Here is a 27436-nt window from a genome sequence, read left to right as displayed (position 1 = left end):
TACAATCACCTCGAGGCTTCCATCCTGTGCATCTAGCTCGTTGATCACTTTGATTTCGAGTGGTGCCGACGCCTCAAGGCTACTGATCCTCCTCTTTCCCCTTCCACTGTCCACTCCTCCCCATTATCGCCATCGATCTGTGCTTGCCTCGGGTATGCGAGTCGTCCATCCATCCCATCTCCCACATCGTTCTTAACTCGTGCCCCGAGCAGCTATCCTGCCCTGCACATCGCTTTCTCCCTGCCCCCTCTTTCCTCCGCATGAGCGGCCTTCAGACTCGCGTCCCCTCCGCCGCTCGCCGCCTCCCAGCGTCGAGCGTCGTCCCTTCTTCGATCCCGACGAGATTCCCCTTCCGTTCCCCCCGTCGCCCTCACCCGTCGACCCTTCCGCGCCGTCCCGATCTCCACCCTTCCTATCGAGGAGCGCCTTACCCGTCTTGAGGCTTCTTCCGCCCGGCAGATCCGCCAACAGGAGCGCATCTGGGACGAGTTCGTCGAGTTCCGCCGCACCGTTAACACGATGCTCGAGAGTCACGCCAGGGATATCGATCGCGGAGACACACGCATCGCGATCCAAGTTAACGGACTCCTCGATCTGTTCCTGGAGCACCGGAGGAACTACGAGTCCTTCCTTAACACCCAGCGACGCCTCGAGATCCGCGCCGGCTTCGATCGTGGCACCGTTGACCGTCGACTCGACACCCTCGCCGAGAAGGTCCGCGCCCTGGAGGCCTTCCGGGGTTATATCCGATCCCGTCTCGACACTATCCAAAACGATTCCTCCGTCCAGGCCGCCCTCGACGTCATCGAGACCCAGCTCTCATACGTTCTTGAGCATATCCGCTCCACCCCATCCAGCTCGTCTGCCCATCCCTCTCCGCCCTCCGCGGGTCACGCTCTCCTTCCGACGCGACGCCCGCACCTTCCGCCCCTCCGCTTGACTCCCCGCCTCCCCTTCTCCCTGTCATTCCCCTTCCTCCGTGTCCGACTCCTCCTCTTCATCGTCCACGGCAAACCGCTCTTCAAGCTCTTCGTTCTCATCTGGTAGGTACTCCTCCCATTCTTCTAAGTCCGTGATCTCAACCCGCGCCTTGTCCCTTCCGCGATAGGGTATCACCCGGAATGCAGCGTATCTATGCCTAGACACACTCCCGTCCAGTTCCGCGAGGATGTATGATCCTCCCTCCGTCCGCCGTACCACGATCATTGGGCCCAGGTACCGTTGCTTCGCCTTCCGACTATGTTCCGTCTCGATCTGGGAGTTCCGTACTAGCACTAGTTCTCCAGGTTCGAACTTGTAGTCCTTGATAGTATGTTCGTTCCGCTTAATGAACTCCTTGACCGACCTATACCTCGCCTTAAGTACCTTCCGATGGATCTCGTTAAGATCCTCCCTCCGCTTCAGCAGCTGTCGCGCGCGATGCGCGATGAACTCTTCCTGCGTGAGCATTTCTTCCGGTGCCGGGACCAGGTAGGTTGCTTCCGCCAGGTCAAATGGGAAGATGGGTTCCACCCCGTGCATGATTCGGTATGGCGACATCCCTGTGCTTTTCTGTATCGACACTCGTTCCGCCCAGAAAACCGCGTCAATTACCGAAGGCCACTTCGACTCGTTTCCTCCGCAGAGCTTCATCGTCGCCTCACGCACATCGAAGTGCCTCCGCTCGACGATTCCGTTCGCTCTTGAGTTATACGGCGAGATCTTGATGTGACGGATCCCGTACTTCTTCGCCAGGTATTCCATCGCCGCGAGGAACGCGGGACCATTGTCCGTCACGATCTCCGCCACCGCCCCCACCGGCAGAGAATGTCTTCGTAAATCCACGCCCCGAGTATCGTCCCCGTCTCCTTCCGCAGCTTCCGGAACTCCGGATACGACCCAAGCGAACACCTCCCTTGGACCACCATCTTATATCCTCCCGCGGCAGGCATGTGCATCGTGTCCATGTACACCTTGTGGAATAGTCCCTGCGGTATCGCGACCGTCGGAGGGATCTTCAACCGTTGCGTGCTTCTGAGCTGGCATGCGTGGCAGGTGCTCACGTACCACCGTACGTCCTGGTCCAGAAACGGCCACCAAAAACGTTCCAGCAGCCTCGTCCGCACCGTAAGTACTCCCTTATGTCCAAGGTCGTCGTGTGCCTCCTTCAACAGTCCCAACCTCCGTTCCCTCCGAATCACCCGCTTGTGCTTCCCGCCTGGATCTCGTCGCCAGAGTTTCCCTCCGCGTAAGAAGAACCGTCCCGCCTTCCGCACGAATCTCCTGAACGCTCCCTCGTCCGTCATTCCTTCCGGTCTCTCGGTAGTCTTCAGGAACTCTTCAATGCGGACCAAATCTTCTTCCGCCGCGTCTGCTTTGTCGTGCTGCGGAATTTCAACCCCTTCCGCGCCCAGGACCATCTCCCCACTTATCAGGCAGAGCACTCGCTCCTCCTCCCGCGCCCGCAGTCCCTTCCGCCGATAGCTCGGCTCACTGGAGTTCCAAGTTTCGATCGTAAATGCGCAGGCCTCGTCGATCCACTCCTCAGGATCCCCCTCCTCGTCCGGATCTTCCTCCGCTCTCTCCCTCCGCGACAGCCCGTCTGCTCCAGAGTGTAGCACCCCTGGAACATGCACTAGCTTGAAATCGAACAGTAAGATCGCCGCTATCCACCGATTCATGGCTGCGTTCGGCTGGATATCGGGGTTGTTCAACATTCCCTTAATGTACTTCGCGTCGACCTCGACTTCCAGCTTCCGCACCCCGATGATGTGGATCCTCGACGCCCGCAACGCTCGAAAGAGTCCGTATAGCTCGACCTTAGCCTGTGAATATCGTGACTCCCGTTCGTTCCACGTTATAGACCCGAATCGACTTGGACATTTCCTTCCCTTCCCGTCCCGCTGGAGCAGGACAAATCCAACCCCGATTACCGAGGAGTCCACAGCTAGAATCACCACCCGATCCACTGTATAGTCGATCGGAAGGAGCGCAGGGCAGTTCACAAGCGCGTCCTTCAACGTTTGCATCGCTAACTCTTCCTCCCCTGCCCATCCAAACTCGACCTCCCGCCTCGTCAGCCTCGTGAGTGGCCTCGCTATCTTCGAGAAGTCCTTAATGAATATGCGGACCAGCCCCATCGTACCAAGGAAGGCCCGTACATCCGTCACCGTCTTGCACGCCGGCCAGTCGCGAATCTTCTGCACCCTGGCATCGTCCGGCTCCCTTCCGCTATACGTGCACTTGTGTCCAAGAACTACGACATCCGGCACGCATAGATGCGCCTTCTTTCCGGAAAACGTCCCTCCGACTGCACCCATCCGTTGCAATATGCGGTTCATGTTCGCCAGATGCTCCCACACGAACCGCCTGATCCCTGAGTTCCCATTGATCGTCTCGTACCCTCCTCCCGGCAGTTCGTACCTCGTCTTCGGCCCTTTAGTGTTGACGTCGTCGGCGAACGGAATCGTCACTTCCGGGATCTCGTCCTGCATAATAAATGTCACGTCCCCATGCACGATCTGCATTGCGTTCGTGTACCCCATCGGGACCGCCGTAAGCCTCAACGCTCCTAGTGGCGACTGAAACGTTGTAAGATCCCTCGACCGTATCGCCAATCCTCGCTGATCGAACGCCACAAATAGGTCCAGGGCCCCATAGCACGCCCTTCCACCGAACGACTCCGCTAACTGCTCAATGAACGGAGGGACCGCCGCGTCCTTGATTGTTACCGCATTCAGCGGCTGCAGGTCGTGTACCAGGCGGAGAGACTTCCCATCCTTCTTGACCACGCAGAACCATCGCGACCGGTACGACGAGTTCGACGGTTCATACACCCCCGACGAGATTTTATCCTTGATGATGCGGACTACCTCGTCGTATATCCCAGGAGGAATCGGGATGTTCTTCAGCACCCACGGAACATGCTCGACCGTCGGGATCACCACAGGATCAAAATACTCCTCCCTGAGCCGCCCCTTCTCCGTTTCATCCCAGGCAAACACTTTCTCGTGCATCCCTACGAGCCAGTCCACCAGCTTCGCCTCCTCCGGCCATAGGAATCCACTTCGCCCTACATCTAGTGCGTCCCTTCGTTCCTGCGTGTACCTTCCGCGCGGAACGAATTCCGGCGGAGCGATCGGCATAACGGGCATGCCCGTTAGCGGATCGGTCGGCGCCCTGCGCACCACCCTGAACTCCTCGGGGAGCGTTGCGGCCACTGGTCGTACCTTCCGAGCTACCTTCTTGTAGGCGAGCACTTCGATTTCTGACCTCATTCCCACCTTGAACACCTCCTCCCCCCACTCGAATTCTTCCGCCGACCCGTAGTCTTCTTCCGCCGACTCGTAGTCTTCTTCCGCCGACTCGTAGTCTTCTTCCGCCGACTCGTAGTCTTCCTCCGCCGACTCGTAGTCTTCTTCCGCCGACTCGTAGTCTTCTTCCGCCGACTCGTAGTTTCCTTCCCCGGACTTGGGTCCCTCTTTCGCCGACTCGTACTCTTCTTCCGCTGAGTCGCCGTCTCCTTCCGTCAACTCGTCGTATCGTCCCTCACCCCCACGCGCTCCTCCCACCGACTCCTCTCGACTTCCTTCACCCTCGTCGATGTTCTCTCTGCCTCCCGCAACCTCGTACTGAGCAACGGTCTCGTGTATTTCGTCGCTAAGATCCAAGGTCTCGTTACAACTCGGGAAAAGGGTATCTGCAGAGTCCATCGACGATCCATAGTCGCTAAGCCTGGCGGTAGGCGCATCCGTTCCTTCCGCACCCTCTCCGTCCCAGACATATACTGAGTAGTGGCCCATAAGATCGTCTCCGCTCGCGTTGCTTGCATCATCGACATCTAAAAATCCTCCGCGGGAGGATCTTCGGCCGGGCGTCCTTCACTCTTCTTTTTCGACCCCGCACGGCGCTCGAAGGAGGGAACCATCACACGGCGGTTGCTCTGCGGGTCGGTGAGGACAACCGTCTGGCTTCCGTCCTTGAAGTCCCGGGTCTCGCAGCAGCTCGCGGCGAAGAAGGGCCGACCCAGGAGCACCTCGAAAGGAGCGTCCCTTACCACTTGGACATTCATGACGATCTTCACCTCGTCATCGAACACGAACTCCATCCCGATGGCCTTCCCTATCGTCCGAGTGGTCGTCTTGTTCGCGCTTTCCATTACGCATCCTTCGTCAGGGCGAAGACTCCCTCCGACGCGCTCCCAAATGTCCTTCCGCATCAGGACCATCTGCGCCCCGGAATCCAGGATGCAGGCTGCCCTTCCGATGCCATTGATCAGGGGCCGCAGCTCCCGCAGCGTCAAGGAGTCCCAGTACCCGCTGTCGAATACGTTCCCTCCGCTGGACAACTCGGTGGTCCCCACGTTCCACACCGCTTCCTCCGCCATGCCAGCGACCTGCACACGCTGCGTCTTGATCTGCTCGTCAACTACCTTCCGAAACTCCTGGCTGATCTCGAGAATCTCGCCCCAGCTCGCCTTCTGATCACTCTCGTACATCATCCGCCTCGCCAGATCTTCGGCCTTCGCTCGAGGGTCCTTTCCCTCGTTGATCTTCGCCTGGAACCGATACTGTGGTTCGGCCGTCCGCCCCTTCCCCTGATCCTTCGCCACCGGCCCTCCTCCGCTCGTTCCGGGTGATACCCCCTTTGCTGGGATGCCGGGCGGCTTCCCAACCGCCCCGCGCACAGTTCCCCCGCTGGGCTTGCTTCCGCGCGCATCCTCTTCCGCTGGAGGATCCCTGAACGATACCTTCTTCCCTCCTCCGCGCACTCGAGCCGCCTCCGCCGCTAAGACGCGTGCACGTTCCTCTAAGTCCTCGGCGCGCCTGAGTGAATCCTCTTCCTCGGTCGTCTCCTCGACCGTATATCCTTCGACGATCTCTACAATGTTCGCTCCTAGATGCGGCGGCCCATCCCGAATCTGCCCGTCGTTCCCTCCGACGTTCCCTTGCTGCTGCGGCTGCCCTCCGTTCCCTCCGCCGGCCAAGTTAGCCATCCTGGCCTCGATAGCGTCGATCAGGAATCCGCCTCCATACCGCGACACAAAACCCCCATCGGGGAAGCGTATCTTCTGTTCGTCATCGAGCCTGATCTTCCCCGCACGGAGGTATTCCCCGACTTTCCTACACTCGCGCAGGAAGTGTCCTATCTCCCCGCAGAAGTTGCATGTCCTGGTCCCGAACCCTCCACCTCCGCTGTACCCTCCGCCTCCGCCGCCATACCCTCCGCGCCCAGGTCCTTGAGGCTGGTATCCGAAGACCGGTCCTCCCCGACCCGTTCCTCCGCCGTACCCCCCGCTATTGTAGTTCGCGCTCGTGTAGGCTCCTCCGCCATAGTTCCCCGCTCCGTACCCTCCTCCGCCGTAGTTTCCGGCAGTGTACCCTCCTCCGCGGCCTCCTCCGCTTCCATGCGTCTGCTGGAGTGCCCCTAGCGCCGCCACGAAGGCTCGGCTCAGGGCTTCCTCCGTCATCGGTTCCTGCTTAACGCCAGATGACCCCCCTCCTCCGCCGGCTCCCGCACCAGTACCCCCACCTTGAGTGTTGCCTCCGCCGCCGTAGCTGACCGCGCTGAGACACTGCTGCGCTGCCCCATGCAGCTGCTCAAGGCTGTATCCTTTCGCGGGGTCGACCGTAGAGTTGACAATCTCGACCCTCCGACGGATCGCGTCCGCCGACTTCGCGTCGAATCCGGAGAGGTACTTCTGGTGCACCTGCGACTTCGACACCAGCCCTTCCGTCATTAGGTAGCGGGCCACCGGAAGGAACTTTCGATAGAACTCTGCCTCCCCACTGCGCGTGTCCGTCCCGGCACTCAGCCCGGCCGCCGCAATTGCGTCCAGATCGGTTTCTAGATATTTGGATGCTCCGTCCGACCCAGGGTACAGCTTCACGATCCCCTCCTTATACTGCTCGAACGTCGGGTTGTCGGGGACGGTTACAGTGCCCCACAGCTCATACTGATCGGGGTTCAGGTACCTCTGAGCGTACCGAATCTTCTCCTCGTCGACGGTGATGTTCGCGAGCCCCAGAAGATCGGAGACGTCCTCGAAGTAACGCGCGAGCGACCGGGGCTGATCGTCGAACTTTGGAGCAATGCGATCCCCGCGGACCGGCATACTGCGTGACTGGATAGCGGCCATTTTAATTTCTGGTTGGGCGGAAGGAGTGCGGAGGAAAGGAGAACGAGCTCAGACTCGTCGGAGGGAGTAACGGATGAGACGGAGGAAATTGTCTCCGATATATCGGAGGGAATGGCGAGAGACGGGAATAAAGGGACTACGAGCAGGGGTATGGTTTCGTTGACAGGCGACGACGGGAGTGATGCGTATATCGAGACGGGTGATTCTGGAAGCGGAACGTTGATTGGATATGGTGAGGGAGGAAGCGGAACTGAGGCCGGCACCGATACAGGGCTGCCCACTGACTTGGTCGAGGAGGAGAGCGCGGACGGGGTAGAGTATGCTCGCCGCCGAGGTACGTCTGCTAACGGGATCGACTCGCTCGACGCTGAGCTTCGAGTTGGTGATGATGCAGGCGCGGAGGTGAGGGTGCTGTCAGCCGGATCGAGGAACGGGTTCTCTCCGTCACTGTCGTCAGCGCGCGGAAGGGGAATGCCGTCTAGCGCGGGTACCCTGAGCGATGGGTCGTACGGCGAGTCCGGAGAGTGATGTGCGATAGCGAGCTCCTCGAGTAGACTTCTCGTAGGGGTGTGAGGCTCTGAACGATAAGGGACGGTAGCGAGAGTTTTCGCTCGGGACCGTGTGATAGGCAGGATGACGTGGCACCCGGGGTTGGGTCAACAAGATTTTTACCAACGAAATCCCCCTCGCGGTGGGCTCCAGTTGTGGTGATTGCGAGTCCCCGATGCGTAGACGACGCGGAAGGGAATTCTAGGTATCGGTGAAAACGATGGGCGGGGGTCGTTGGTGCGAGTTGACAGCTGCGGAAGGAGGGAGCGAGGTCTCTGGTACCTCGCGGAGGAGAGGGAGGTCGAGATGATACGATAAACACCTCCCCTGCCCTGTCCGTGGGCGTATATCGGCCTTCCTAAGCCTGCTGCGCTCGACGATTTTCCTTCCGACGATCCTAAACCTGTCGCGTCCTTCTTCCTAAGCCTGAGCCTAACCTTGACGAGCTTCCTTAGCCTGAAGTTCCTCCTAATACGAGACCTGAAGCCTGAGATTGCCCGTCGCAACCTAGATACGGAGTCCTGAGAGGTAGTGGTAGGTAACTAACTCCTCCCTCCCTCTCCCCTCCTAAGTCTCCTCCCGCCGCCGTTTTCCCACGTCCTACCCTCGCTGGCACCCGTTCCTCTCCTCTCCCGTTCCTTCCGCACCCGCCGCGTCTCCTTCCGACCCCTCGCCGTGCCCTTCTCCAGCTCCTTCCGGTCCCTCCGCCTCCTTCCGACGCCTCGCCATACCCTTCTCCAGCTCCTTCCGCTCCCTCCCCCTGGCTCTCAGTGTTTCCCCACCGTCTGCAATGCCCGCCGATGCTCCCCCGAACCCGTCCACCATCGTCTTCACCACCCGGTTCTACCGCCTCATCGATCTTCTCCGTGACGAACGTGTAGTCGAGCCTCGTCTGAACCCCGATAGCGACCACGAGTGGCTTGCCTGGGCCCACGGAGCTCGGTGGTTAATCGTGCGTCTTCCCCTTCATCCTGATTCCTGATCCCCCTCTAAGCCGTCCTCCCCGCAGCGAATGCTCTTCGACTCTCGTTCCCGTGCAGTGGCCCACGGCGATGCTTCCCTTCCGCTCGTCCGCCGCTATCCCGACGTGCAGGAGCTGATCGAGTACCTCGACCAAGTCTTCCTCACTCTTCCGTCGCAGCATAGCTACGTGGGCGAACCCTTCCCTTTGATTGCCTGGGCCCCGAATTGGGTCACCGCCGAGCAGGCCGACGCAGAGATTGGTCGTCCCCTCCTTCCGGTTCGCTACTTGGAGCGTCCCTTACAGCTCTCGTCCTACCGCGCTTCGTCCGACAGCCTCGACAGCCTCCTTACTCGGTTCCAGGGCCTCCTAGACGAGTGCCGCACCGCTAACCGCGACGCTCGTTCCGAAGCTGTTCGTATCGCCCGAGGCCTGAATACGGTGGAGGGCGGTGTTCGCGACTTGCACGCCCGCCTGTCGGAGGGAGTCTACGTCCCGGACGGCTACTCTGGGGTACCTCGCCGCCTGCGGTTCGCGCCGGTTAGGGATGTCAATGATCTGGAGGAAGGAGAGGTTGAGGACGCCATGGGGGAGGAGCCCGTTGTCCATGTACTGTAGCCGTCTTCCTCCCGCGTGTTCTTATATTGGTTGTCCTTCCGCCGAGTCGTCCTTCCGCCAATGGATGTCGCTTCGCTCCGCATTGCCCGGGCCTGAGTGCGTGTGTCGTTCCGGGCTCGTACCGCTGTTCCCATGTGGGCCTGCCCCACAGCGTGCCGGGCGAATGCCCAGCACGCAAGCACAGTCGACGAACGGAATGCAGGCGCGTGAGCGAAAAGCGGGTGACCATGACGGCGGGCAGAACAGGCCTATGTAGGGGCGCGCGCAACACACGGCAACCGCGAACGCATAGGGCGAGGGCCGACTGCTCTGCTGCTCCTGCATGCAGACACGGCCGACGTGTTCGTAAAGGATCGTAAATAGAGACCTTGTAAGATAGTAAGCACATACCCTAATACAAACGAGTTCAGTATAAATCACGCTGCAACACCCCTTATGACCGAGACTGGGAGAACCAGTTCAGTAGTGTAGGTAGACATTCCTATTGTACACGAGAACTTTGGCTTGTCTGCTCTACTACTGCACCTCATTTGTTGTATTTTATGCGACTACACATGTATCTAATCTCTACTAATCCCTAACATATGCACACACAGTGCGAAAATGCCCAGAAGGTGAGTTGCAGATATGTTGCGGTCCTAAGTAGGACCGTTAAACGCGTTGTGATTGGCCAGGAATAGGCCGAGCACATTGGGCTTGCCCAACTTGGTGAGACAACAAATAGAGACAAATGTTCGGTTTACGGGCGCCCGCACGGCTCGCCCAGGTGCTACCATACTGTAGCTCTACCATCTACATACCCACTTCAGACCGACCCTCGGACCAGCACGAACGGCGCATCGGCACATATGAATGGAGCCGCGTCAGTGAGTACGAACGGCGGTGTGTCGATAAAATACAAACGGTGCGTCACCGGGTACGAACAGCAGCGCGTCGACCAGCAGAGGCCCCTCGGACTACACAGGCAGCGTCATGCGTGCCGCGATTATCGACGACATCGACTGTAGCTCGTACGCCCCCTCTTCCTCTTCCCAAATCGCCCACTAACATGCTGATTTAGCAAAGACGAGTGCGTCGACCTCCGTGGGAGCATGCGTGCGCGCTGCACCCGCCCGCGAGCCGTTGCCATCCACGTCCGCGAGCCGTTGTCCACGCATGCGAGCCCGAGCTTGGCGAGCGCAGCGCCGTGGAGCGTGTCAGACACGGCCTGCATCGGCGTGGCCGCGCTGGCTCGATGGAGTCGACCTCGTGCAGGCGGATGAGGCCTACCCGACATCCTCGCTGCTGCGGCACGCCCACGCCCGCCATCCACTACCTCCAGCCGCGCGTCGTCCTGCACACAGAGTCGCGAGCACCCGTGAGCACGACCTCTGCTACTTCTTTGCGAGTCCGGGGCTGCTGTACCCCTTCGCTACCATGCACACTCCTTGCGCCGCAAGCCACGGGAATGCTCAGCTGCGGGCCACCGCAGGTTCCTGAGTGCGTCACGCAGGGCGTGAAGGAGCGCAAGCGTGGGACGAAGCGCATGGAGGACGTCGAGGCTGGGCTTGTAGGGTTGCTCGCGAGGGATGCTGTTAGCATCCCAAATTACTGTACATCATTAATACTCGCATGAATACATATAATCACTACGACTGCAGCGTTTGTTAGTGTATGACGAATTGTCGGGGCCTCGAACATACCAAATTGGGAAGGCTGCTGCTTTATGCCCTTTGTGTAAATTGCAGCAAGACCTATTACAGTGAATGACATTGCAAAGAACAAAGTCTCAGTGAAGTGTATGTTGCGGAGCGCAACACACGTAGTGTGTATGTCATGGAGCACGACATACACACTGCTATATATGGCACCATGCCTAGAACTAGAACACGTGAGATCTTGTAGATCACATTTCACGATCGCGTTCGCCCGATCCGGGACGCGCGATAGGACCTATATTTGGGTTGGGGCCGCCGGCGCGAGCTCACCCCGGCGCCGGGTGACCTGGGCTGTCCCTAAAGGGCAGCTGCCCATTTGGGTAGCGAGCGGGGCGCTCGCTGCAGTCACTACAGTGCCTTTATACATAAAGGCTCACTGTAAGCTCTGGAGTTTATGTATGATCCATTTGTGCTAACCACAGGGATTCATACATGAGCATGCCAGCATCTGGTGCCAAAAACTCGGCAGGCGTTGAGAAAGACATCAAGAACAGTTGAGCCTCGGTTGTTGTTGCTCGCGTGCAGACCCACAATAAGCCTTGAGTAGCCATCAATGAATCCATGTATGACGATGCGCCAGCGAATAAGACCTGCACCGCGTACGTCAGAAGGCAATCGCTGCGACCTACACCGAAACAGACATACCATGTTGGCCGTCATGGTGCCAGAGAGCGTTCGGACCAGCTACCTGGTACTTGCGGCGTTCAATGCGGATGCGATCGAACACGCGCCGCACAGGGTCGATTCGAAGCAGGGATTGCCTCACCCGCGCTTTCGAGACATGGATGCCCAGAGTCCCCCGCAAAAAGCCAACCATCATGGTAGCCCCGGCGCGGCGGTAATGTACCCGGAGCTCCCGGACAGCGGTGTCAAGGTCGTCGTCACTGATGTCGGTGAGAGGTCGGGTATAGGAGGTGACCCGGGAGCTAGTATCTGCAGCCAGATTGTCTGCCTCGGAAACCCTGAAAGAAGTCGTGATTCCTCTGTATCTCTCGGCAAAGACTTGCATACCTGGTCTCGGAGTCCTGGTTATGCTCATCCGAAGATTCGGAAGCATATCCATCATGTGTGCCATCGCCTGGGTTGTTCTCCACCTCTTCCATACTGCTCCTGCCATCGTCGTAGCTCGGTTCACCTTCGCGTCCAGCGAATGGATCAGACCGGCACTCGCTGATGCCATACTCAATGAGAGCAGCTCGTACAGTAGATCGGTGTATGTTTAAAAAACGCGCTATATCCGCGATAGACTTGTGGCCATATGCCCAGCGGAGCCACGTCGGGTCGATGACAAGCCTTGGTCGGCCACGCCCACCACCATGGACCTGGGTGAGGATGACAGGCCTGCCATGATGAGATTGATCGAGGCTGTCACTGTGGAGGAGGTGGACATCATGACGAAGGAGTCCAAGACTATCCCGCATGATCGTAAGCTCCGAAGCATCGAATACACTGGCATTCTGGAGAAAGATCAAGGTAATCGTCAGCTTGCAGTATGTTAGGTATAAGAAGGCTTACCTGTTCAACAAGCTGGCTGAATTGCATAATGTCATCGCCAAGACGAGCAATGACAGTAGGGTCGGACGAAGTCACCGTGATATCTTCAACATTCCGCACATACTGATGATACCGCAGACGAAACTCGTTCAAGAGCTGCTGGTCCCGAGAAGAATCGATTCCGCGGGTGTTGCGATCCATACTGGTCGGCAAAACGGAAGGGCAAGCCTGAAGGACTCGGAGGATGCTGGGGTTCGTTGTCTGCCAGTGAAAGCTGCGGCACCATCAGAGATCGGATTAACAGTGGGCAAGCACCTGTCGGACGCACCCTATGATGCAGCCGCTGGCAAGTCGACTGTAAGTGTACGATCAATGCGTAATTCAGCAAGGTGTAAGTGTATCAACTCGGAGTAAGTCAGTAGTGCTAAGTGTATGATCGCCGCGGCTCGAGTAAGCCAGCTACAGTAAGTGTATGATTGCTACGAATAAGTCTCACTACGAGTAAGTCAGCTACCGAGTACAGACTACGCCGGGTAAAGTGAGTTAACTGGGTATATACTGTACGAGTAAGGCGGCGTAGTGTACGAGTAAGTCAACACAGTGCATGAGTAAGTCGGTGTAATGCACGAGTAAGTCGGTATACTGCATGAGTAAGTCGGTGTAATGCACAAGTAAGTCGGTATACTGCATGAGTAAGTCGGCGTAATGCACAAGTAAGTCGGCGTAGCGTACGAGTAAGTCGGCGTAGCGTACGAGTAAGTTGGTGTAGTGCACGAGTAAGTCGGTGTAGCGCACGAGTAAGTTGGCGCAGTGCACGAGTAAGTCGGTATGCGCACGAGTAAGTCGTCGTAGTGCATGAGTAAGTCGTCACAGTGTACGAGTACAGTGGAACACGCAAAGTGCGACCAGCAGCGACGCACATCGCGCGCGAATGTAAGTCGCATCACTATAACTAAGTACACAAGAGTACGACCTACCTAGTAAGTAATTTTTCACGAAAACGCCACTCATAATATCAAGTTACCTCCGCTGTCCTGTTCAGTGTCCAGGCTGTACTCTCTCCCTTCGTCCAGCTTCAATCCTCGTGAGGTACGGCTCACCGTTCGCCAACGATTCTCCTTATTGACGTCGTGCTTTCCTTCCGGCGTCGTGAGCCTGGCCGGTCGGAAGCGACTCCCGGCGACTCACGAATCGACGACCCCATCGTTGTGGCGCATATTCTCAACGGAATGGACAGAGATGAGTCAACGTTAGTGTCACTGTTGGGATTTGATCGTGGGTAACATGGTTCACACATAAGGGTACAGTGCAGCCGCAACGTCCTCAGGCTCCTCAGGCTCTCAGAGCCCTTCGACCCCGCGGCTTCCTGTGGAGGTCTGTGAACGGATCATCGACCACGTCGCAATGGGGGTGGACTTCGGTTGGCCTTCTATGAAGGGACAGCTACATCTGGCCACTCTCACAACCTGCGCGCTCGTATGCCAAGACTGGTACTTCCTGACGTGGTACCATCTACATCAACGCATTTATCTGCGAGACCGGCAAAGCGTCCTGTCGCTCTCCAAGACGCTCCGCGGGAGACCACGCCTGCATGAGGTTGTTCAACAGCTCGTCATATCGGGTGCCTCTCCAGGGAAACGAAAACCGATCCAGCACCTGGGGGTGTTTGCCGCTATGCTGGCGGGCAAGGCTCCGAGGTTGTTGAGGATGACCATTGAATCCGCCGAATGGACGACCGGCTTGATCCGAATGGAGGACATCAGCTACCTAGCTGCGTTCACCTGCATCGACACTCTTTTTGTCCAAAATGTCACCTTGTCGAGCGCCGCCCTGCTGTCCCACCTCATTTCAGCACTACCGCGACTCAAAAAGTTATGGTGTCACGATGTTGACTGCTTGCAGAAACAGCAAGTCTCCCCGGCGTCCCTCTCACTGAGTTGTGCAAATCTGGAGGAGATCGCTGTGCTGTGGGTTGCACCAGCAGTTGAAGACCTCTTCGTGCAGATCAGCCGGGCCTCTCGAGTGCGCACTCTGATGTTTGGGGTGGAAGGCGAGTTCGATCCACCCTCGGCAGCCAGCAGAAGCCAACTGTGCTGGATGCGAGTTCCACATCTGCAGAAACGGTTGTGCTCCATATTTCTCCCAGCTCTCCTGTTCGTGATGGCACACTTGATGCCACAGTCGGAAAGTCCTATTAGCTCTCTCTCTCGTCACTTGGCTAATCTCTTCGTCTGTACAGAGCGACTTTATAACCTTTCGCACTACGACCACCTGTGGATGTTGCAGATTTACTTGTACCACCCCTTCGCAGGAACATGGCCCTGGATCCACGTATCCTGTCGCGCATCACCTCGAAACACTTCCAGGCTATATCTGTTATGTTGATGTTTCCGAGTCCGACAGACCACATGGCTGATGACTTCGACGGAATGCTGACGACAATGGAGCAGGATGATGTCCTGGCTCGATTGGACACTATACTACAGGAGACGCGCTTCTCCAATATTACATCGCGCAGTGTCTGCATGGGCATTGACCATGATGTCATCAGTCAAAACCCTAGCGATGAGCTAATTGGGACGGGTTCAGCACTCCGGGAACGGTATGATCGCTGGGACGAGCTCATCGGACGGAAGATGCCACACTCGCATGGACGGGGCATATTGAGGTACGTAGTACTATGGGCTGAGTCAAAATGCGGAGAAAGGTTGAGTGTTCTTTATAAGCACTGTGCATAACTCACAAGAACAGTATAAGTGGGGCCAGTACATGGGCCAGTACATGCGAAGGATACGTACCAGCATGTTGAAGAAACAGACGAATACCGAAGAAGAGGTGCAGCCAGAGGGTCGAGATGGCGAGGGTCCTCAAGGCGTCACGGATTGACACCAGCCCTGCATCCTCGCGCGGGACTCGTGAGTACAGGTCATAGTCATTAGGCCGCTCTGCTAACTACTCAACGTGTAGAATGACCTCGTGGCCGATATGTCGGGGAACTGTAGCTACCAGGAACTGCTTGTATAATGGTCGTTCCAAGCGTGTACTCGCGAATGTAGCCTTCACAGAGCCTCACGCTGTCCTCATCAGTGTGACCCACTCACGTCGTCTTGATGAGAGTAATATGCACAATAGTGTACACTACGCTTACGATGATCCAGTTTCTTCACCGTCCAGACATCATTATAATGCGCCCCCTCTTCCGCGTAGTATTGCCGTTTCGACGTCGGCGCCGGCACGTCGCCCATCTGTGGGTTCAAGCCTGCCACCTTGGGCTTCGGTCGGTGGGTGTCGACCGCGTCGATCGGGAGCGTGTACCTGGCAGGATCCATCATCAGTACAGCAGGCTAGGAACGATCGGGTCGGTGCGGACCGCTCCTCGTCACAGCCGTAGGCCTTCGGTGTGAGCTTGATGACCGTGTGTAACGGGATCTTGATGTAGGGTAATTCGGTCTGGGGGAAGTTCTGGAAGTAGGCGTATCTGGGGAGTTGGAGGTCAATAAACAACAGGCTTCGGTTCCAGGGTCGGGACGCACAAGCAGCGAAGAATAGCCTAAAGACCGAGATGATCAGCTACGAATGGCGCAGAATGCGAGGAGGGGTTTCAAACCTGGTGCCAATGATGAGGATGTTCTCTTGTCGTTCCAATTCCATGATGACAGGCTCCAGACGCACGACGACGTCTCGGTAAGATTCGCCACCTGCCAAAGCACTAAAGATGCGTCGCCACAACAAGGAGCACCTGCGCCCACCTCGATAGCGATAGTTGAACTTGTCTTCATCGCGATTCGCAAAGTCTTCCGGGTATGCTTGCTGGGTACGAAACGCTCTCCGTCAGCACGCAGTCCAAGCCAGAGGTTATAGCGATGCAAACCTCAATCTCCTCGTACGTCATGCCGTCGCAGACACCCGCATCGAGCTCGTCCAACGACTTCCATGTGAGCTTGGTGTACGGTACGAATTGCGCCGTTTGGATGGTGCGTTGTAGGGTTGACGTCCAGACCTATAACGCGCATCAATAAACGACAGGGACGACTTTGAGGGAACGCACGGTCAAAGGTGCATCGCCGATGTTGTCCTTGATGAGACCGGGCAGCGCTTCCGCGTAGGATCGACCACGCTCCGACAGTGGCGCATCGCCGCCGATCTTGCCCTCCACGTTGAACTGGCTCTCCCCGTGCTACACTCCCCGATCAGCGATACTCGCTCAAACGCATACTGATCACCTCTTACCCTCGACATGAATATGCTCCTCGGCTTCAAGTGCAAGTTCATCAGTAGAACGCGATCCGACTCTGCAGGTACCCGCGGATGTGGTTCATCGCGACCTGGTTACCACGTTGATGATCTTGAGGTACGAGAGGTGCGGCTCCGTGATCGTCTCGTATACCTGCTCGTACGCGCGGATCCGCCGCAGGAAGTCCGCCTTCGCCTCCTCGGGTGACATGTCCTTGTAGTCCGGGTCGCCCGACGAGACCTTCAGCGCGACGTTCGCGGCAATGAGCGCGGGTCGTCGCAGATCGACTCCAGGAAGATCACGGTGAAGCCTTTCTCGCGCGCCACGCGCTGCTTGATCTTCTCTCTGGACGGTGGCTAACGAGACGAGGAATGCGGAAAGAGTGAGCGCACCTTCGGTTGTGGTGCTGTTCGTCGCGTCTGTGTATGCATGAGCAGTGGAATGAGGATGCCGCTGCAGACCTACCATGAATCCCGACGTTGCCGCCGTCCTTGAGCCACTGGATCAGCATCTCCAGGCTGTCCTCTGCAGTCGTCTCGCAGGCGGGTCGCCTCCTCGTTCGAGTGGCTGAATACTCCGCATTGTGGTTCTCCCGCTGACCGCTCCTGAACAGTAAGAGCCCCATTCAGCATGAAGTCGGAGCCATGGGGACGGACATCCGTCCCCGAGACGCGGGACGAGGGACGCGAGACGTCACATCCAGTCATGTAAACAGTCCATGATGTGAGACGCTATATACCGCTCCGCGCTGCTGCTACCTCGCGCCTCCTTGGTGCCGCGCCATGTTCTCCCGTTCAGGGAGGTAAATCAGAGACAGGGTACGTACGTGATGGCGCGTTGGCGGGCTCGCGATCGTCGAAGCTGGCCCACGTTGATACCTGCGGGGATGTCAGCGCATGGTGTTAGTGAATTGTAGGGTAGCAGCGGGCAGACCTTGACATCGTATTCTAGCCACTATGTTTCGATAGGTGAGCTCGGGCACGGTCGAACAGGGGGGACGAATCAGACTTTAAGGTATCGCATGAGCTTGTTGCTGAGGTATGACTTGCCCCGCGCGGGGAGCCCGACCTGAGAGAAGCGATGTTCAGTACACAAATGCTGTATTTCTCGCGCGGTACGTACGGTAGCCAGCACGATCTTGGCTTCTGAATAGTCCGGCTTCGCAACTTCCGGCGTTCAGTATTCTCCCATGGCACAGTGTCCAGTCCACCTGACCTTTGTTACCGATGCCGACGACCGAAATGGGAGGTGTTGCGGACTGCGAGGGCATCTTACTCGATGCGGCCGACTCGTCGAACCGCTTCAACCTGGACATACAGTCTCGGACCGTGCGCACTTAAGACGCCTCCACGATCGACTTACATAGGACCGCCTGCGCCGAACAACGCAGGGGGTGCATTGACCACGGGTACGGCGCCGTCGGTGTGCATCTCGAGTGCGGTGTCAACCTGGGCGAGGTCGCTGTGAGACAGGATGGGAAGAGGTGGGAGACGGCGGGCGTGAGTCTGTGGAGGCCATAGCGATAACAGGTCCGGTACGAGAGAGGAAGGAGGCGATCTCAGGCTGCCACTGCACGTTCGTTCACATACTGCTCAGGCGCCCGTCGGTAGTGAGCGTTCCGACGGGCGCTTACACGTTCCTAACGTTCCTACGTGAACCGCTCTGGTACATACGCGTTTGAATTTGAAGTGTGGCACCCACCAGGTCGCCACTGGCACACCCACAGCACGATCTCTGGGACGCATCACTACGTTCACTCGGTCAGCATTGCTACACTGTCTATCACTTATGTTGAACTGAACAACGACAAGAGCCGACGTTGACTACTAGTACCTGTCCTGTAGGTGAGCGACTAGTCGACAACTTCCTATGTGACTGACCCGACCGTCTTCTGCTTTATCTCAGCCCAAGTCGCAACAGAAACCCCCGTACGCCATGTTATCTCTTCGTCGCGGTTATTCCCGCATCCCTGTTGAATTGCTGGACATCATCATGGACTACACCGACAAGAAGACGCAGGGGAGCTGCTCTCTCGTATGTCGAAGCTGGTCCCCGATCGCCCGTAGCCATCGCTTTCGTAAGGTTGACATCCGACCCCGGTATGTCTACACAACGACAGCCAAGCTCCTGTGCGAACCCGCATCGACCGTTCTCCCGTATATCCGCGAACTGCACTTGGAGGAAGGCTTGAAACTGTCAGTGGAGGAACAGGCAAGAAGCGACACCAATGAGAGCGCGTTCCTCGCGCATGCGCGACCGCAGGAGAGGCAGCCGTGGCTCGAAGCAGTCTTGCCTAAGATACGCGTCGACGGACTGACAGCGCTCAGGAGCCTTCGTCTCAAGAATTTGGACTGGGAGCAGCTCTCTGCGAGGTCGCGCAGCAGCCTCGTGAACCTCTGCCAGCGGTTGGATGCTCTGGAGCTGGTCTCCTTCGGCGGTACCTGCGTACCGTACTCGACACTAGCTGAGCTCCTCAGTACAGCGACGTCACTCAAATGTTTCTCGCTGTCATACCCCCGCAACCCGCCCGGCGCCGAGACGGCTTCGCTCGATCGTCCAACTTCCCCGGATGTGCAGAGGGCAACTGTGAGGACCATCGAGCTCTCATTGATCTCGCGGGTCCACCTCTACTCCCGATCCTCGTCGCTGCGTTTTCAGTGTCCCAGCTGAGACAGCTCTCACTTGGCATTATCAAATCCGAAGATGTGACCCCGGTAATCTCTTTGTTGCGTTCTTGCGCAGGAACGTTGGAACACCTATCACTCAGGTTCTACAACGTGTTCTGGGTATGGAGTCGTCTGCGGAATCCACCCCCGAGACCCGAAGCGGCCGAGTCCCGCTGATGACTGTCTGAGTCCTCGTGCTAACGACCCTGTCAGTTCCCTTCTGCACCGAACACGCTTTTTCGGGTATGACTTCCCTCCGGAGCCTCCACCTCGAGATGTACGACCTGCGCTACATACCGGCCATCCTGCGTCAGCTGGAGTCGCGCGAGCTGGTCGATGTGACCGTGCGGGCGACGGTCCAGGCGTCCGACAAAGGCACCCTCGAAGCGCTCGCAAGGTGCTTGTCCACAGGCCCGCTCGCGTCCGCTCGCCCCCGCGTCTCGTTCATATGCGCGGCAGAAAGGAATACGAGATTCTCTGCTCCGATCATGGAGGGCATGCGCGACGCGCTGCTTACACATCTAACAGACCTGCGGAAGGAGGGCAGGCTTCGGATCCTGCGCCCCACTTTGGATCCAATGACTCGAAAAGAGATAGGTGAGGAAGAGTTCTGAGACCCACATGCCCGGCGGACGCTGTTGTGAGTATTCGGACATACCACGATCAGCAAGGTTGGCTAATACATTTGCTCAAAGGAAATCTCATGGATGCAGCTTACTATGATCCTTGTGCGTGCTACAGACCTTCGACGTCGCTAGCGCTCCTTAGAGCTGCGCAGAATCCGCATGCCGGAGCCAATACTCTTTTACTAGTTTTAGGTACTGTCGTATGTAATGATGTCTGAAGCTTCCGATCGACTGCACGACATTCATACTAATGTTCTTCCAATTCTCCGGTAAAACGAAAAAGAATGCTACACATGATCATGAGCGGATGTGAACGACACCAGCGATATTTCGATCCGCGTTACGGCCGCGGGATCATTCTGTACGTTGAGACCGCGCAACAAGTTAGCATAGCAACCTAGTGACAATGGCTCTGTACTCACGAACTCCACGCGAGGGCATGAGCGAGGAGGCAGAGTTGCAAGGATGTCAATCCGTGCCGCCTCGAGGACACTTGTTGTCTTGACCTTCGCCCCGAGGGTACACCTCCTCTCCGGCAGCCTGTTTCTGTTCAGCTTGCATGCTAGTATGTATCCTGCGCGTGTCCTCCCTCCAGCTTTCGTATGCCTGGAGGTCATGCACAGTGCTTCAAGGGGCATTCAGCTTTCCTTCGCAATTTGATGAAGTCCACAGTACTACGTACCTCAATATGCCTTGTCCATGTGAGCGTGGCATCCCCTGTTTAACGAGCTCGTCCCACCGATCGTACCGTTCTCCGAATGCCGAACACACCCCAGAAAGCTCGCCGTCCGATCTCCGAACGCTGTTCTTATCGAGGATGCCTAGACAGACACCGGGCGACACAGCAGTGCTGGAGACGTACTTCTCCTGCAGGACACTGTCTAATCGCGCCATAACACCATCGTGCTCCATTGTCGTCAGCATCTCGTCCAAGTCATCGGCCTTGAGCTTGCGGTCTGACTGAAGCACCAACATAACAGACAGAGCCTGGAAGCTTTTCGAAACGATGGGAGACAGGATATACGGGATCCAGGGCCATTCTACAAAGGGGTGGTACAGGCGCAACTCCAACCTCCACAAGTGGTCGTAACGTGAAAAGTTGTAGTTTCGCTCTGTAGGCACGAAATGATCAGCCAACTGACGAGAGAGAGAGAACTGAGAAGACTTTCCCATTGTAGCATCAATTGTATGATAGTAGTCAGGATAGCTGTGTTGCATGTGGAGCACAACCGTTTGTGCAGATGTGGAATGCGCATTCAGCAAAGTCTGGCTTCTGCTGGGTGCCCAAATTGCCAGTGGATCCAAGTCGTGGTTCACCCCAATCTCGAGATCGCGTACTCGAGAAGCCCGGATCTGCACGAAGAGGTCTTCGACTGCTCGTGCAACCCATCGCACATCGAGAATCTCCAGATTTGCACAGTTCGGTGGGAGTGAGGCCGGAGATACTTGCTCTTCCCGCTCTTCCTCTTCCTGCAAGAAATCGACTCTGAAGCACTGTATGTGCCTAAGCCTCCGGAGTGCCGACACGAGGCGGGACAGCTGGGCGACGCTCGACAAGGTGACATTGGAGAGGTCTAGAGCCTCAATGGAGTTGGACGCAGCTAGATAGCTGATGTCCTCCATTCTAACCGAGCGGATAGTCCACTCGGCATCCTTGATGCCGATCCTCCACAACTTCGGAGCCTTGCCCGCGAGCATAGCGGCAACCGTCCCCAGGTGCCGGATTGAGGCGCCAGATATGAAGACCACTTGAACGATCTCACGGAAGCGCGGTCGCGCTTGGAGGGATTTGGAGAGCGAGAGGACATCCTTCCGGTCTCGCAGATAGATGTATTGGTGGAGATGGTAGCACGTCAAGAAGTACCAGTCTTGGCATACGAGCGCACAAGATGTGAGAGTGGTCAGATATGGATCGCCCGTTATATTACCGTCATGCCATTTCATAGCTATGTGGTCGATGATCCGGCCACAGACCTCCACAGGAAGCCGCGGGACCGAAGGACCGTGAGCTGAGGAGCTCTCGGACGTTGCGGGTGTACTGTATCCCACATGTGTAAACCATGTTACCCGCGTTCGGACAGTGGCACTTACATCGACTCGACTGTGTCCATTCCGCTGAGAACCACGTTGTCGTACCGATCAAAGTCTCAAGGATTTGTGCACGTTTGCGATCCACGACGATGAAGAGACGTTACTGTGACATCGTCTCAGACGGCGGCTCTCCAAGAGTGAACCTAGTGAGATAACACGCTACCTGATTTCCGGTGTGTATACTGGCTACTAGCCACTGGCAGACAAGCCAAGATGTGTGGTGTCGGTCGTCGGTTCGCAAGGTGCTGACGACCGTTGGTGGTCGCGACGCTGAAAGGAAAGTACCTGATCAGTAAGCATATTTGTCGGCCAAAGCGAGCCGTACTCGCGAGGACTTTCAATGGCTCTTGGTGTGCGCTGCAAAACTCGAAGCTGGACGATGGGGAGGCGCGGGACAGCGAAGGATAGTGATGTTTATATGCATCATTACAACGTAGCGCTAGCTCGCCGGCGCGCACTTAGAAGCACGGTCAAACACACAGGCTCGGACACACGATGCGCAAGCGGTTCTGTGCTTTCTGCGGACGCCATGAGTCCACAGCCTAGTTCTCCAGACCTGAATCCTGTGCAAGGCGGTATTCGCAATAACACGCCCAGTACAGTACAGTAAGGCAGCTGTGTCCGAACAGACCCCACGTTGAAGTTTACGATTTGGATAGTCTCAATCATTAAGCGTACCCACCATCGCAGAATTACAGTACATACCTCCTCGTCACCATCAGCCGTATTCCCGTCGCTCTTGCTGTAGCCCTCGATTGAGTGTCCTCACAACGCAGCAGCGAATACATCAGTTCTCGAATAGCAAGGTCAATGCATGGCAATAAATCCTAGGAAAGCAGATCTTCCGCCATCTCGGCAGCAGCCAAAGCTCAGACAGTCCTGCGAGTTGCAGAAGTAGACCCACGTCGAGAGCAATAACAACACCGCATAAACAGGCATAATTTCCTGGTACCACGAATGCCTACTTTCCGTCAATCTGGAGCCACATGCTCCACCGTTTCCGTTCCTCCTCATGACCTTCGAAGACCCAATTCACTTTCTTCACCTCTGCGAAGCCTTCGCCCAGCTCAGGTTCTTCGTACTGAGCACGAAAGCTTGTGAAGGCGTTGAACGGTAAGAGCTCCCTCTTAGGCTGCGACAAATGGAAGTTGGCGCTGCATGTGCGGGCTAGGAAAGGGAGACTGACCTCTTTCTCAGCGGCCGAAGGTGGTAGGCTGAAGGCGCGATAGAGATTATTATGCCAAGCCAACTCTAGCGAGCCGTTGAACACGATGCATCTGCGCAAGCACGTCAGTAGGAGCGCCGTCCATCTCTGATAGAGGCGGACTGAACCTTATTGGCACAGAAAACTTCTTCGCGAGGTCTACATAATGCCTCCTTGTCTCTGCGTTACGATTTGTATTGTCTGCGCAGTAATCAGTACTCGGCCAAGTCACACACATACAGCGGACTCCATACCCACCACGCAACTCTTGCCTTCCTGAATGGCCTCCTGGACAGCCTTCACGCACTTGTCCCTCGTACGAAGCGTGTCTTGATTGACATGTACATAGTCCGCTGATTGGAAATGTTTTCTGTAGAAGGAAGACTTGCCCATCGAGGGGTATCCGACAAATATAACGAGTTCCTGTTTGGGTTGAGGCGGTACGAGTGGGGTCGACGTCGGCGTTATGCGGGGCACTGCTAGTCAGTCATGATCAGAAGCATCACTTCCCATGGTTCGAAACACTGACGGTCGGCGGGCAACGATGAAACGTGGAAGCCTGGCAGTGTATACGGCGCAGCGGGTAAATTGAGGAAATATTCCTAGGGGAGGCATGTATAAATTGTGGACTGGGTGAGCCGTCAGTACTTACCTCGGGGGTGTAGAATGGAAGCTCAACATTCAGCGCCCATTTCCTGTCTGTTGAAGCGTGATCGCCCTGCCGTCCTGCAGCGTCCCCCACAAACACAGAGGAGGATTTATCTGAACAAGATATGTCACGAGAAACCTCCAGGATTCGATGTGTGCCTACCGACCTATCACGACGCCATCGGAGGTGAAGATACGTTCTAGTTCATACCACATGCCAGGCATGGGTTTGCGGTAGCCATCACGGGCAACAGCCGCGAGTATCCGAAACGGTACGTCGGAGAGCTAGCCATCAGACGAACTGTCAGAATGCGGTTCAAGCCACGTTGCAACGGACCACTTGCAGCGGCAGCTATAGCGGGGACTTTCTTCTTCCAGCTTTCCAAGGCTCCGCTCTTGAGGGCTTGGTTGGTGATTATGACAACTGAGTAACTGGACCATGTCAGCAGTCCGCGCGAGATGGGACGTCCCAAATATGAATCAGCGTACCCCGAGTCGTGGACTTCTTTCAACTTCTTGGGGATGTTCGGTCGCCACCATTGGAATTCGGGTACAGCATTCCCCTTCGTTTTCTTCGGGAAACTAGACTGAATGATGCATCCGTCGAGATCAAACGCGGCGACTTTGAGTCGGCTCTCGGGATTGAGGTTCATGCCGTGCAGACAGGTACGTTGCGGACCAAGGGCTGGTTTGATCCACTGGAATGTTGAATTCGGTTCGTTCGGTTTCTTCTCGAAGATGGGAAATACTGGGTTCTCCGCCATCAGCTACACCAAAATTGTGGACTCAACTATGGATACATACATTTCGGAGCCTTCTTTCGCTCACTACCTTCCGCGTCCCCGAGCTTGTCAATAGATCGCTTCTTGGATCCGGATGCTATGCAAAGCATGTCACTTGCGGTCGATTTCACCACGCTGATGATAAAGTTCCTGAGCTCACGTTTGATGCTAACGCTAGTCTCCCCCGATGACATGGCGGATGGTTGTTGAGAGACAGTCGCGGTGGTTCTCGCGTCGATCGCGTCGCGGGCTCGGACGCGTGTGTGGCTGATTGAATCTCCGATGATCAGCATATCGGCGGAGTTTGTTTACACAATTACTTGACGGCTGTACTTACTTAGTACTACGGTCTATCTCGACTACATCGTTGCCTGCACGCGTACCAACACCGTATGCGTACATCGCAGGCACGACGACTCATGGCAATATATTGGTAAGCTTGCCCAGCGCAAGGAAGAGCTCGGCTTTCAATCTAACGTATCCTTCAGAGCAGCTTTCTCCAGCAGACTCCCGCAGCCACAACTTGAACTGGCGATGCGGCCTGTGGGTGCATCCCTGCAGCCGCCAAAGCTGTCGGATCGTGTGCGTCAGAGTCGTATTCTCGCATGTGCCTCACTGGATGATCTTGCAGTCCGACGTACCCAGCCTGAACGCCCTCAGATCACGGATAGTCACTACCACTGTCACAGCGCTGTCAACTTGCTGTGCAGTAAGGTCCAAGGACCATACGATTCGTCGTCACATCGCCCGTGTAACGCGGGTCTACTCTACATACGTCCTCGGTGCCGCGTCAGCCCAAGTCCGAATCCCTCCGAGCCTATGTAACTGCGCGCGGTATATACTACATAAGTATTTCACAGCCTTCCGCACAGCGAGTCTCCCTTCTCCTCCTCCTCCCAAGTTGTACATTGTCAGCATACTCAACTGAGTTGCTCGAAGACGTTGTGGATGCTACTCGAGCATGGGCTTGACTACCGTATACACACCCAGCGTGAGTCCTCTGTGACGTCCTAACAACCTCAGACTACCTGACCGTGGTTACATAGGGTGGGACGGTGACTGGGGCCCTTCGAATCGTTGCTAAAGCATCCACGTCATTGCCCGTGGAAGTATGCGAGCGCATCATCGAACAGCTCGCAACAGAGCCAGACGTTGAGGACATCCCGACGCGCAAAGCACTCCTCGCCTGTGCGCTTGTCTCCAAAGCGTTCTACACCATGAGCAGGGCCGTCTTCTGCAGACATATCGCAATTATGAGATGGGACCTACTCCAGGGCTTCGTGAAGCTCTTGAAGGGGAAGCCTGCCCTCCTCGGCTTGGTGGAGTCTGTGTACCTCTCCGGCCGCGCTACTCGAGACGACTTAAGACCTCCTCGGGCGAGTGGGGCCTTGGCGACCTTTCCGCTCATCTTCGCGCAGAAGCTCCCGCGGCTGCACAAGCTCCACATCTGCTGCATGAACCCACTGTGGTTCTACCACCTCCAGTCGTATTTCTACGACGCACTGCGACGCTTCACGTCCGTCACTGTGCTTTATCTGCGGGACGTCACTTTCACCTCCGCGAATCATTTCGCTAGGCTACTCGACTCATTGCCCCACCTCGAGTGGTTTACATGTGCAGACCTGCGGTGGATCCACCACGGACAACCCATCCTTCAGCTACCACGTAGGACCGATATCAAGCTCAACAGACTTTCTCTACAGACGTCACTCATGTCACCTGAGAACACGCGCACCCTCCTTGAGTTCTTTGCCAGCTCGGATCGCGCGGCTGGTCTCCAGCGGTTGAAGATCGGACGCCTCGAGCTGAGCAACATAGAGCACCTACGGGTTGGACAACTCCTGCATGCCGCCGGCCGTCTCTTCGGCACCTGCAGCTGAGCGTTGGCGTCGTCGTGGACTCAGAGGAGAACACCGATAGTGTCACGGGTAAGTTCTCACGTCGAATGCGAACAAGCTAATACTTACAGAACATGAAGCCACGTCCATCAGCCTTAGTGCTAACAACAATCTTCAGAGCTTGACCCTCAAGATCCACGCGTTCTACAAGGACTTGTACCACTGTGGCTGGCTGGCGCCGCTGCTCTCCCAAAGCTCTCGGACCAGCTTCGCGAAGTCAATATCCACATGAAGATCGGCGCATCCACCGATATCGTTAGTGCGTTCCTCGCAGGCATCAGCTCTAAGCAATGCTCGGTCATCGACGACACCCTCACGCATCCGCGCATGAGCAGACTCAAGTATGTCGCTTGGCATGTCTTCGACTATACCGACCATCCCACCAGCGAGGCGTCGATCCGGGAGCTATTCGCTGTTCTGTTCCCGAAATTACACACCCAGGGACTTCTCCTGTACGTGGCGTCCCTCCTTGGATACATCCCCGGCACTGATGTAAACTTTCACAGCTGCAATCTATACCCAGCACCTCGGCGCTGAGTCTGTCACGGCTCCGTCGGTCCGTATATGAGATCTGGATCACATTTACTCTCGTACCCTCGGTCTCTATGGCTTGCATGATCTCTCTTCGGCTTGCATAATCGACACTGCAACTGCTGTGCAATATCTTCTACCATAAATTCCCTTCAATGTCCTCAGCATAATCGCTTTGATGGCTTAATCCACGTTGCGGTCCTCAGAGTACTTTCATTTCGACCCGGCGTCGAACTTCAGATTTGCTATGTATAACGGACCGATGTTTATGAACACATAGTTGTATAGCATAGCAATTTAATAGTACTACCTGGATCTAT

General features: G+C 56.5%; 8 protein-coding genes across 8 annotated transcripts; 4 read left to right on the top strand and 4 right to left on the bottom strand.

The window, feature by feature from the left end:
- Window positions 1-10000: 10000 nt before the first annotated feature.
- On the top strand, window positions 10001-10989 carry B0H18DRAFT_1009771 (uncharacterized protein). Its single transcript, XM_048028878.1, has one exon. It carries the CDS (start codon window positions 10480-10482, stop codon window positions 10858-10860), a length of 381 nt encoding a protein of 126 aa, XP_047893099.1. The 5' UTR covers window positions 10001-10479; the 3' UTR covers window positions 10861-10989.
- A 379-nt stretch (window positions 10990-11368) lies between these two features.
- B0H18DRAFT_877113 (uncharacterized protein) lies at window positions 11369-12637 on the bottom strand (the record flags this gene model as incomplete). The annotated part of the gene is made up of 4 exons (XM_048040531.1): window positions 11369-11560; window positions 11790-11875; window positions 12078-12399; window positions 12458-12637. The coding sequence occupies 4 exons, from the start codon at window positions 12635-12637 to the stop codon at window positions 11369-11371; spliced, it is 780 nt and encodes a 259-aa protein (XP_047893098.1).
- An 825-nt stretch (window positions 12638-13462) lies between these two features.
- On the top strand, window positions 13463-14976 carry B0H18DRAFT_384711 (uncharacterized protein). The gene is made up of 4 exons (XM_048037864.1): window positions 13463-13525; window positions 13581-13685; window positions 13744-14624; window positions 14678-14976. The coding sequence occupies exons 2-4, from the start codon at window positions 13666-13668 to the stop codon at window positions 14686-14688; spliced, it is 912 nt and encodes a 303-aa protein (XP_047893097.1). The 5' UTR covers window positions 13463-13525; window positions 13581-13665; the 3' UTR covers window positions 14689-14976.
- Window positions 14977-15388: 412 nt separating this feature from the next.
- On the bottom strand, window positions 15389-18188 carry B0H18DRAFT_1094958 (histidine phosphatase superfamily; the record flags this gene model as incomplete). Its single annotated transcript, XM_048032398.1, has 17 exons — window positions 15389-15438; window positions 15585-15751; window positions 15807-15914; window positions 16044-16134; window positions 16186-16246; window positions 16308-16436; window positions 16485-16613; window positions 16770-16910; window positions 16973-17015; window positions 17132-17275; window positions 17497-17531; window positions 17604-17624; window positions 17679-17738; window positions 17793-17836; window positions 17886-17977; window positions 18033-18131; window positions 18163-18188. 17 exons carry the CDS (start codon window positions 18186-18188, stop codon window positions 15389-15391), a joined length of 1440 nt encoding a protein of 479 aa, XP_047893096.1.
- Window positions 18189-18605: 417 nt separating this feature from the next.
- Window positions 18606-19950, top strand: B0H18DRAFT_1119525 (uncharacterized protein; the record flags this gene model as incomplete). Its single annotated transcript, XM_048033949.1, has 3 exons — window positions 18606-18704; window positions 18795-19146; window positions 19550-19950. The coding sequence occupies 3 exons, from the start codon at window positions 18606-18608 to the stop codon at window positions 19948-19950; spliced, it is 852 nt and encodes a 283-aa protein (XP_047893095.1).
- Window positions 19951-21435: 1485 nt separating this feature from the next.
- On the bottom strand, window positions 21436-21960 carry B0H18DRAFT_848692 (uncharacterized protein; the record flags this gene model as incomplete). Its single annotated transcript, XM_048039579.1, has 1 exon — window positions 21436-21960. A coding segment is annotated over one exon (525 nt), but the record flags the coding sequence as incomplete, so codon positions are not given.
- A 744-nt stretch (window positions 21961-22704) lies between these two features.
- On the bottom strand, window positions 22705-25014 carry B0H18DRAFT_1009722 (PNK3P-domain-containing protein). Its single transcript, XM_048028877.1, has 11 exons — window positions 24848-25014; window positions 24710-24784; window positions 24395-24653; window positions 24250-24337; window positions 24073-24190; window positions 23910-24019; window positions 23787-23859; window positions 23512-23733; window positions 23386-23458; window positions 23240-23330; window positions 22705-23185 (listed from the first exon to the last, which is right to left on the bottom strand). Exons 1-11 carry the CDS (start codon window positions 24978-24980, stop codon window positions 23015-23017), a joined length of 1413 nt encoding a protein of 470 aa, XP_047893093.1. The 5' UTR covers window positions 24981-25014; the 3' UTR covers window positions 22705-23014.
- Window positions 25015-25376: 362 nt separating this feature from the next.
- B0H18DRAFT_384496 (uncharacterized protein) lies at window positions 25377-26746 on the top strand. The gene is made up of 3 exons (XM_048037862.1): window positions 25377-25678; window positions 25734-26615; window positions 26666-26746. Exons 1-2 carry the CDS (start codon window positions 25649-25651, stop codon window positions 26565-26567), a joined length of 864 nt encoding a protein of 287 aa, XP_047893092.1. The 5' UTR covers window positions 25377-25648; the 3' UTR covers window positions 26568-26615; window positions 26666-26746.
- The last annotated feature ends 690 nt before the right edge of the window (window positions 26747-27436 follow it).

The sequence above is a fragment of the Fomitopsis serialis genome, assembly GCF_022376445.1.
Source record: "Fomitopsis serialis strain Sig1Antser10 chromosome Unknown B0H18scaffold_36, whole genome shotgun sequence".
NCBI classification, from domain to species: domain Eukaryota; kingdom Fungi; phylum Basidiomycota; class Agaricomycetes; order Polyporales; family Fomitopsidaceae; genus Fomitopsis; species Fomitopsis serialis.
Note: the sequence above shows the minus strand (reverse complement) of the source record. Positions and strands in the feature narration are given on the sequence as shown.